Source organism: Gasterosteus aculeatus, chromosome 9, assembly GCF_964276395.1.
Source record: "Gasterosteus aculeatus chromosome 9, fGasAcu3.hap1.1, whole genome shotgun sequence".
Taxonomy (NCBI): Eukaryota; Metazoa; Chordata; class Actinopteri; order Perciformes; family Gasterosteidae; genus Gasterosteus; species Gasterosteus aculeatus.
The window spans coordinates 17774878-17786253 of record NC_135696.1 but is presented as its reverse complement, the minus strand read 5'-3'; the positions used below and the strand labels follow the sequence as shown (position 1 = coordinate 17786253).

Sequence of the window (11376 nt, the reverse complement as noted above, 5' to 3'; positions counted from 1 at the left end):
TTTTCCAGCTGTCATCTCACTCTCCTCCCTCGTGTCTCTCTCAGGAAACGACATCATTACGCCATTTTTAACCGAGCGTCCCTCAGGTCACCGTGTAGCTTCATCCGTCTGCCTGTCCCGGATGCAGTCCACATCATAAACGCTGTCAGTCCGCAACAACGCACGCCGCACAGAGCCGCGGTGAACCCACCGAGGAGGAGCGGTGACATTGACAAAGTGAGAGTGTGGCCAAAGTGCAATGTAACAGCACGCCGCCACTTATGAAAACACCTGCTCCACACTGTCAGCGACTTAACCTTCCATCCCCCAAATCCCCAGCGGAGGATTATATGTGACAGATGTAGGACAGGTGGGGGTCAGGTGGGGGGGACATGGTGAAGTGGAGGATGACAGGAGCGACTTCCCAAAGCAAAAGTTTGTTTGGAGAGAGATGGGGTAAAAAAACAGCCGAAAGGGGGAGGAAGGAAGGAGGTGAAAAGGCACAACGAACAAGTCCGAGGGAGAAGCTATTAGAAAAGGTACGAGGAGGAGAGGGTGGAAATGCGCTACTAATATAACGACGTGTCGGAGCTGTTTCTTGTCCATCCATTCGTTGTCAGAAGGTTTTCTGGGGCCATGTAGTCCAGACGTACCTTTTGAGAGCACATTTTTAAGGGAACCACCAAGTTCTTTGCTGAATATGCGCTGTCGACCACGAATGTCGATATTGCATTTGGAGCAAATGTTTCCAGAAGATATTGGTGTTCATTGTGCTGGATGATTGGAAGTGTGGACCTGCAAGGTGCACAAGATTAAAAAAAAGGCAAGGAATCACAGAAATCATTTGAATTAGAGATTGAAAGATAAATCGTTGTGGTCGGTCAATAGGAAAAAACCGATGATACGCTTTGAGCATAATGAGAAACCGTATTTTTCATGTTTTGTCCCCTGAAAGTCTTGAAAGTTTTCACCTGTAAAATGCCTTATTCAGTATACAGTTGTTTTCTGTTTTTTTTACCAAATAACAAACGTAATGTATGTTTATGTTTTACGTTACAGCATTGCCTCGGATTGTTTCTTTATCTGAGCGGATCAGTCGAGCGATCGAATGTCTGTACACATATTTCACGTCAAAACATTTCAGTTTAGGTCAACGTGGTGCAGATGTTCGTCTCGCCTCACAGTTCAGGCGTTACCGAGTTCATTCCTTGTCAGCGCTACTGTGTTTTTTTACCGTTTATGTCGAGGATGAAAAATGCTTTTTCGCCGCTAATGGAGCAGACAGACCTGTTAGACCAAACGGCCCTTTAAGAAAGGGCACGAAAGGCACGAAGGACATTGTGAGACGCTGAATTAACTCATCCTTTCCAAAATGGCAGTTTAGCCCGTGAGAGTGTGGTACTGTTACATTACCTTCCTACATGTTGCCTTTGTCTTTGTTAAAATTATGACCACTGACATTGTGATATTCAGTGAAGACACGAATATTCAGATGGCAGAAGGTTGAGGTTATAGTTGTAGATTATGTTGTTGTTTTGTTCCCAATTTTGGCTGGATTTGATACAAGTATAGTACTTCACATGATTGTCATTCCTCCATTTGCCCCACAACGTAAATGCCCCCTCTTCCTGTGGGTCTTAGTATCCGTTATAATTATAATGTTTGGGTATAGTAAAATGGCTACACGCTAAGAAATGGCTTTCCTTTTTCAGGATTATGGCAACACTGTGTTTGGACAGTTGAATGTGCTGCTGTTAACTACCACCAAAGGGCTATAAGGCGTTATTAATAAGGCATTCATGTATGAACAATAAACAGTGAGGTGGAAATTGATGAGGAATAAAAAAAATAGTACTACTGATTTACATGTCTCCTGTGGCTGCTGGCAAAAAACAGTAACAATGAAAACAGCTAGAATATGCAGAGTTAATCACAGAATATAAATACACAATGCTATTCCTGAAAGTATATGATAATAATGTTTGATGGTGATTATAGGATTTATAGGATTACAACTTTATGCATAACTACAGATTTTATGGCTTATTGTAAAGTAAAGTATAAATATATATCATTTAAGAAATGGGATGAAAATTAACTGTCAAAATTAATTTTTCATAACCTAACAACCCATATGTTGTGTATATTGAGAACCCAATAACTAATGAGCGCTGAATTGATTATTCATTAAGTATTCAGGCAGTAGTTAAGGTACTTGAGTGATAGAGGGCGGCACCTCTGCATCACCCTGCAGAGGCAGGTGGTGTAGCATCGTGTCACCATGTTTTGCTTGACACTGTCTTCTGTCAGCTCGTTTTAAGTACTTTTGGGCTTAACCACTCAACTCTAGTACAAGTTATGACTGTTTAATCCCATCAATAACAGGGATTGCAGTCAAAGTATCATTGAATTTGACAAATGACAGAGTGAGCACAAATGGGATTCAGTTGAGGCCGGGTAAAATGTTGATTCATTACTTCTGAAAACCCCACTGGCTGACTTTCTCAAAGCTTACAAGAGTTTCCTGACCAAATTAATCTTCTGTACTTTGAACCAACTTTTCCTGAGGCAAAGCAAGGCAAGGAGTCTCACTAGGCATTACAGCTTCTCCCCTGCATTCATTCACGTGTATTTTGAGTTAGTATGGTTAGTCTGGCTGTGTTTTGGGCAGCTGTGATCTGTTCCACTGAGCAGAGAGCCAAAGCCACTGTCTAATTTCTGTCTAATTTTCTTTCACATATATATGTGTATATATACATATATATATATATATATATATATATATATATATATATATATATATATATATATATATATATATGTGAAAGAAAATTAGACAGAAATTAGACATGTGTGTGTGTGTGTGTGTGTGTGTATATATATATATATATATATATATATATATATATATATATATATATATATATATGTGTGTGTGTATATATATATACACGCATATATATACGCCTCCGGATTGAGGCTAGTTGATGCATAGACTGATGATTGAGTGATATTTGGATAAGACTCTAAATGTGCCTCCGCGGCCGCCGTAATTGTGCCTGAAAGTACTCGCTAGTAGCCGTGCTAACGACAAGCTAGCTCAAACAATGGCTGAATACTCTCACGTAAAATCAACCAAACTGGTTTTGAAAGGTCTTAACAAAGGGTAAGTGTCTATTCTGCGTATTACCACTTATATATAACGTTACGGTATTTTCTTTTATGTACCACAACTATACCGAGGTTTTGTAGCCTATGCTACAGCTAGCTGAAGCTAAAACGCAGCGTTAGCTTGGTGAAACACGAACGTAATTAACTGTAACTTAGCTAAGTTGTTCTTAAACGTTTTATCAGTGTAGTGACGAATTCTGTTTTTGGCAAACACCTTGAACTAGCTAAGTGACATTAACTTCTCGTTAGCTCAACACCAACTGTGGGTCAGTAACCATTGAACGCTTAAAAGGTTGACGTGAAGATGCCTGAGTACAGGCACAAAAACAATACTTTACGTTGCGTTAATCTGTTTGTATCATGCTGACTGGAGCAAACAAACATAAATTTGCATTTCCGAAGAAAAATCCATCCCTAGTAAAGCCTCGATGTGACTTCACGTTCTGTCACCTGCAGCCTTGCATCAAACTCCCACCTAAAAGCCCTGACATGGATCATCCAAAAACTCTCAACAACAGTCCAATTAATGTGGCATCCACAATTATTTAAATGCAGTTAGGCTACGGCAAACCTTTGATTTCAAGTAGACCATAGTAGACGTATTGGAGCTTAAAATGATGCATAAAAAAGAGGGCTACTTTCTTTCCTGAGCAACCTGAGAATAAAAACCTGATAGTCAGGGTGAGGAAATCCAACCAGTCAAACAGAGAACATACGTCTTAACGTTAGACATTTCTGTGTCTTAGTTATGAGAACCAGATAGAAAGCATGTTCACGTTGAATACTTAAATAGGGTCCTGCAGCTCATGTACTACGAATGCATTTTTAAAGCAATGGTGACTCAATGACGTGTTATTGACTTTTAAGAGTCTTTTTTTTGCATTTTCCAAATGTGATAACTTTGACAAACGAATATGTCAGCTGACGAGTTCAAATGTTATGGAATGCTGGCGAGGAAATCAGACATTTGGCCGGCTAAACACTGATGAAGACATTTTTTATTTTGTAATATGTTTTGTTTACAGGAAAAAGAGGAAGCACAAAGATAACAAGAAGAAAGCAGGAGATGATGCAGAAAAAGCTGATATTGTTGGTATGCTCATGTTCTTTTTTAATAATAGTTTCTCTTTCTTTTTGTCTAGTATGTTTTTTTTTTACTAAAGTTCATAAATTGTACTCTGGATGCTGCACCTTAAGGCTGTTGTGTCCGTGTGTGCCGTGTATTCTTACACTGTGTGGCGCGCGTCTTTATGCTCTCCAGATGGTTGGTGGGCCATCAGCAACTTTGGAGAAATATCTGGAAGTGTTGCCATAGAGATGCAGAACAACGCTTACATCCATGCCATGGATAGTGGCCTATTCACACTCGGTGCACCACACAAAGGTGAGAACACGCAGTGGAGGGCTTCAGAATTTCTTTTTTTGAGAGATAGGACATTCGTACTTCTGGTCATTTAAAGTATTTGCTAAAGAATCATTGATAACAGTCCAGGTAGTTCTTTCTAAACGTGAGCAGAATGAGAATGTTACAGTGTGGAACATTGAATAATGCTCTAAAGTTCCAAGGTGTATGGCTGCTCAATAATCCACTATATTATGGTGTTTTACGTTGAATTGGATACTGAGGATAGGATTTCAATAATCCATTAATAATGTTGATTATTTATTATCTCCCCGCTTCCCAAATGTAAGGATTTGATATTATCTTAGTCAATTTTAGAAGGTTGGATGAATAAATCATCTATGCTGCTGTGGCAGGGATCACATTTGATTTGAAAAATGGGCTCTGCTTATAAAACTCATTGATTTTGATGATTTATTATTAAGTTGCTTGGATCTAGAGTGGGGAAGTTAAACGGGTCATAGCTCCATGTCCAATATCCATTTCATATGGCCATCTTAAAAAACGATTTATTTATTCAAGTTTCTTGCCAGCAACAACATTTGACAATAACGTTTTTCTTTTTCCATAATTACATTTGAACATCATGGAAACACTACAATATACATTTTGCTCAATACTCATTTCCAAAGAATAAAGCTTGAATGCATTTTGTATAATTTGGATCCGTATCACCTGGCCGTACCCAGGAGTGTATATTGATGTAGCGCAGAAGAAGCCAGTGGGACTTTACTTGAGGATTACAATAGAAAAACAGCACCATGTGGAGCGTAAGCTGTTATGTAATTCATTTTGTGTGCAGTTTAGAGTGAGATGCCAATTATACATCTGCTTGCTTAGACCACAGTTGTACCAACTTCCAAGTACTCGTAACTAAATTTTCAGGTTACATTGACTGTAGGCTGCAGGTGCTGTGGGGATGACGGGGGTCTTTCCTTCAAACCACAAAGCAGCAGCCTAAGTATTTAAGTAGTAAATCCAGACACCAGACTCCGGAAGGCTGAACCAGGGTTGAGTTCAGGGTAAGGGCTTAGCTAGCTCTGAGTTCTCCCTCACTTCTGCCTCCACGCTCCTCTTAGGGAATGTCTCCCTTTGAAAAAGTCGGCTCGGAAAGAGACACCGCCAACACTGAAGTCAGCCCACGTTTTGTGAGAGCCAGTGAATGTGGCGGGTAGATTGAAAGATCCCTAATCCACGAGTGGTCCCTCATCCTCTGCATGCACATAAGCTCATTTCTAGGAGATGAAAGAGGAGACGTGAGCCCGCAGTATAGAAAGAGACGTTTCCCCCCCTCTCTTACTTTATTTTCTGCAGAAGCGCCACTGTCTGGATGACACAGCGTTTTAGAGGACCGCGAAATGAGTGTTCACATTCACCCTCAGGTCAGAGGAAACACGTCGATGTTCCCTTCGCCGACTCCGAAGGTCACCATCTGACATATTCCAGAGATAATCAGCCTTTTGAAAGAGGCAGCTTGTGTCACATTTTGTACCTCTTCCTTTATAAACGCGTTCCTCATTAATGTCCCGCAGGGCTCCGCTCTCCCTCGACCTGATGCACAAGAAATTGTTTGAAACTTTTCATTAATTGTAAAGCTCAAGAAGAGACCCAATGGCGAGCGGGTCACTTAATGAAATCACGGAGAACCCAGGAGACCTCAGTTGAGAATGAAAGATTTAAAATCCAACACAACGGTTTCCTTTTCCATCTTATTTCTAATGGCTCAGTGGTGGTAAAAGGGATCCAGATGAGCACAGCGCTGCAGAGCCGCAGGGTTTGCAATATTAAACACAAAGCAGGTCTCAAGTATAAAATTGCCATAAGAAAATAACTAAACATTTTAATGATAAACATATTTTTTTTCTAAATGGTTGCTTTTGTTTGGCAAAACCCTCTTCAGACTAAACCATACATTTCTTTAGGTGTATAGAAGGCCTGTTATCTGGGGGGGGGGAAATCCAGTTTATAGATCCATTTAAATAATAGAATACCACTCGACGTGTAAGATCTGTTAAAGGGTAAATGTTTTGTGTGTGTTCCAGCCGATGAAGGACCCGACCCCCCAGAACAGTTCACTGCCGTCAAGCTCTCAGACACAAGGTGAGTAAACAAAGACAAACTACGACAGTACAACAGTAGTGCCTTTCTTCTGCACTTTTCACACAATTTTATAGTCTTAACAGTAATTTGATCCTTTCCGCGTGGAGGTGCAGCCTATTCTAGAATATCTTTTTAAATTGCGAATCTTCGATTAACTCTTAACTAATATCGTCAAGCGTTTCCTTTTAGGAATACCGGATACTCTGTAATTCATTTGTTTTGGGAATTAACATCAGACCAGCCTGTCCTGCATTTTTGAGGCATTGAAAGTGTCCATTTCAGCGTTCTGTCACCGTAGAAACTTACCCCCTCTTTGCAGGATAGCTTTGAAGTCCGGATATGGAAAGTACCTGGGCATCACCTCGGAGGGTTTGGTAGTCGGCCGCTCTGATGCCATCGGCTCCAGGGAACAATGGGAAACCGTCTTTGAGAATGTGAGTGTGTCTTCTATTGTCTTTGGTTCTACAACATGTCTCTAGGAATCATTGTAAAATACATTATTCTAACTGGGGAATACTGTGTGGCCATCTTCGCTCCCATTTATTGATAAATAACTTGATTAATAGAATTATTCAACAGAAGTAATCACTAATGATTAACTAAAAGTCCAAAAATATTTAGCACCCAACTCATTTTTGTGACCATATGAGGCTATTGTCGGTTTTGTATCAAAGTAAACAAATAATTTGATTTTTGGTTGAATAAATCAAGAAAACGCATTTTAATACAACACAATTGTCAGTTGAGAAATAATTTCCAGATTGATTGATAATGAAAATAGTCATTTGGTTCAGCTGTATAAACACATTTTGCAACACTGCATGAATGCTATAATGCACTTTGTATTAATGATGTATGTCATTTCTATTCATGCGCCTTTGAACACCATTTAGTATTTGAAATAAAAACACAGTCTTTCCTGTGGCGGCACATCATGTAAAAAGGGACATGTTTCGTATCTCCGCCTTCCGCCGTCTCGCCTCATGGCTGATTGCAGTTAAGCACACGAGAGCACTCGGCTGTAAGTAACTGTGTAAAAAAACAAAACACCAAATCATCATGCGGAATGCGTCCTCCTTATCGCTGTGGCACACTGCTCGCCCCGATGCTCTGTCGAACCCGTAAACAACCTGCCCGGCACAACCTTGAGACTCTTTCACGTCAAACGTGAGCCAACCTTTTCATGTCTGTTGCAACAACCAGTCCCGCTCCAAATCTATCTAATCAACTGCCCCTTCCTCTGTGTTTTTTTCTTCCTGTTCCGCCTCAGGGCAAAATGGCTCTCATGGCAGCGAATAGTTGTTTCATCTCCTACAGTGAAAGTGGGGACATCGTGGCCAAGAGCAAGACAGCAGGGGAGGGCGAGATGGTGAAGGTGATGTATAAATTGTGTTCTTGCACAAGGTCGCATGTTAATCCTCTCACTTTCACTCCGTGGGGTCCTGACTGTTGAGTTGGGAGGGGAAAGTGTTTGTGACCTCACCGCAGGGGGTTCACGGTATTGATATTTAATGATTTAGATTCTCTATTTTTTTGTATTTTCTTTGTACAGATCAGATCGAGTGTGGAACAAGAGGTGAAGCATAAAGACGACATCGCAGAAGAAGACCGGGGCAACGTGAAGTCCTGTGAGGTCAATTATGTGTACGTAACCTCCGTTCCGTGTGCGCACAAGCGTTCCAGTCAACAACAAATCGAGGCTTCTCTCTGCATTTTACTTTCAATTTTACGGCCTACCATTTTCTGCAAGGTTCAGTTGCCCCTTTTGTGCTTCATTTAATATGAAATTCCAGTCAGTCAGAAGGCGGGGTTTGATTAGGTTTGATAGGAAAGCACAAAACAGACATTTCTGCTTCATGAATACATTTTTTTGCAAATTCACATCTTCAGACCTCTAAAAAATAGTCCGTACAGTCAAATATTGAAGGTGGTTTACAAGCAAAATAAAGGTTCACAACGACACGGCCTCACAGATGATCTGCGTGTAATCACCTCCTCTGAGGGAGAGCCAACCGGCTCTTGTGAGACTTGTGTGCTACCTGCTCTATCATACACTGCGTTGAATACATGCAGATAGAAACAATCACACATGCAAACAACAGTAATAAAACTGAAATGAATGAAGTCTGAATTGAATTGTGACCTGACCCACATGACTAATTATGGTCAGTAGATAATTATATGGATAAATGGGCTAAAATAGACTAAATTGAACCCATGCCCATGGTCTTGTGACCATTTAATACACAAAGTACTTTTAGTTAATGTCTTGAAGAAGAATGACACAGAATGATTTCAGTGTCGCTTTAGCTTAAACTCTTCCCTCTTGCTGTTGTTGGAAGTGACTCCCGGAAGTCTCTTCTTTTAAAGTGGTATTTGTCTTTAAGCCGTTGTCACTTTGTATCAATAACTATACTTGTATTTCCCAGCAGCCTGAAGTTGTGTGGTTTACCTTTCAGCCTCCTTGGAAATGAGCGCTGAAGCACTTTATCTTGATTGAGGGGTACTTAGAGTGATTCCCTTCCCATTATCTTCACATTCTGTCAGTCTGCGCCGACAGGATTTTGACAACAAAATCACCGGATGTGAGACGAGGCGTTTGAGTGACCGTCTCCTCGGTCCGCCGCCTTTTTAGAGACGCGATTGATGGTCTGCCGCTGGAGTTGGAAGAGAAAGCGAGTAGGGGCACACACGAGCATCCGATGCTGCGAGGGTTTTTATATACGGCGCTCGTCCGCAGCTTATTAAGTTCGGGGCAATATGTCTGAAACCGTTTTCTTGCTCGGCGTGCTTTGGCTGCCGTTGCAGCTCTGTTATTTGTTTTAGATGAATGCTGGGGAAATGGAGCCATCACGTTGACGTGTTGATAATGGCTGCCCTTGAGCCTGTGTCTTGATGTAGTGTTTAGCGTCTAAAATGCCTCTCAGGATGGAGTGCAGCTCGGGCTTCATAAAACACGGGCAGAGCAAAGAGAGACTAAACGTCAGGCGAGTTTCTGACCAGATGCACTGGTAGCTGTTTGAACTACTTATTTTCTGTCATTACTGACTAATGTTACCGTGTGGACAGTTAGTTGTCGTATTTAGCCACTTGTTAGCAACCGCAAGATAACAAAAAGCGTAGATATTTACAAGGGGGATATTGGTCTTTTGAGGCATTAAACCAAAAAGCGTTTTAAAACCCCACCAATTTCATGGTTTTTGGTCTCATTGTTGCTTCAGATTTACATACGAACTGATGTCTCACTGTGATTAATAAATTCCACTTCAAGCCTTAGCTGATTATTTAACCGCATTAGTATATGTTGGTTTGACTGTCAGCCTTTTGATGTACTGCTTTAGTTAATACTCGGCCTCATTGTTTGGAATTCTTCCCTTGAGATTTAGCTTCTCAGCAGCTCGGTGCCAAGTTCTCCAAAGAAGAGGATTGTGAAAATGTGAAATGCGGGGATTGGATGGTGTGTCATTTTCCTTTCGTGAGAGTCTGATCAACTCTTCTTTGTGAATCACAGGAAGAAGTTTCAGAGTTTTCAGGACCGTCGGCTGCGGGTGAATGAGGGAGACTCGTCCTCGCTAAAGAGAGCCAGGACGGACGGGAAGTTTCACGAAACTTTGCTGGACAGGTTTGGAAATAAGCTCATTGGATATTTATTTGAAAACGCCTCATGTATTTATTTTGCCTCTCTCCCTTTATTGTTCCTTCATAAATAAAGGAAATGTACATGATTTATATAAGTGTAAACAAAGTATCTGCCTTCTACTGTCATCATAACACAGTGACAGAGATTAAAAGAGAGACTAAAATATATTTCTATTTAAGAAAGCCCATTGTTCATAATGGATTTTTAATTCAAAGTCATTTGATTTTGGGTGTAGACATTTCATTAATAAAAACTGAATATGTCTCTGTCTGTTTTTTATTACAGGAGAAGCAAAATGAAAGCAGACCGGTACTGCAAGTGAAGAATCAACCTTTTAGGCGACTGTGATATCATTGTAAATGTCTTTTATTTTAAAGATTTGGCCATTTGATCTGACATTGTTTTTAATCTTTTTAATAAAATGACACGGTCAAATCTGTTTTATGGTCTACGTGTATTTTTAGCAGCCAGTTGAAATAATATTAATTGGAACATCTATAGTATTCAGAAGTCTTATCTTATTTTGTGTAAATAATTACATACATGCACTTTGCTTTATGATACACAAATCCTTTAGTAAAGAATAGTGATACTGAACTCTAATATAGAAAGTAGAAATCTAGAATTATCTCCTAGACTTGCAGAACATTTGGGTGTAAAATAGGGTTTTGTTCATCAAACAAACTGACAAAATTAAAGTGGATGTTATGTTACCATCCGGCTCAAAGGCTGCAATATTAATGAATCAAATGAATATTAAAATAATACAAGCATTTATTTAAACAAAACAAACATGGAGATGTCTGAAACAAACTAAACAGCAGGCGAGGAACGAGTCTGGAAGACGTTCAAATCAGAGAGTAGAAATAATAACACTCATTTGTAAGTCATATCGTTTGTCATTGTCATGGTGACACGTGGCAGCAAAGAACTCCCATTCATATTTCCTTTCAAGCGCTCAACGAATGTCGCACTCAACCACACAGCAGGCGTCAGCCAGTTACGTCCCTGAGGGTTTGCGGTTAAGGGGGAGGGGTCATTGGGATTGGGGCCTAGTTGGGTTGAGTTTGTGTGTAACCGAGAG

At 40.3% G+C, this 11376-nt stretch overlaps 1 protein-coding gene across 1 annotated transcript; it reads left to right on the top strand.

Moving 5' to 3' along the window:
- Nucleotides 1-2986: 2986 nt before the first annotated feature.
- On the top strand, nucleotides 2987-10731 carry frg1 (FSHD region gene 1). Its single transcript, XM_040186181.2, has 9 exons — nucleotides 2987-3145; nucleotides 4176-4243; nucleotides 4412-4534; nucleotides 6595-6652; nucleotides 6972-7086; nucleotides 7923-8027; nucleotides 8205-8296; nucleotides 10164-10274; nucleotides 10578-10731. The coding sequence occupies exons 1-9, from the start codon at nucleotides 3087-3089 to the stop codon at nucleotides 10612-10614; spliced, it is 768 nt and encodes a 255-aa protein (XP_040042115.2). The 5' UTR covers nucleotides 2987-3086; the 3' UTR covers nucleotides 10615-10731.
- Nucleotides 10732-11376: the final 645 nt, after the last annotated feature.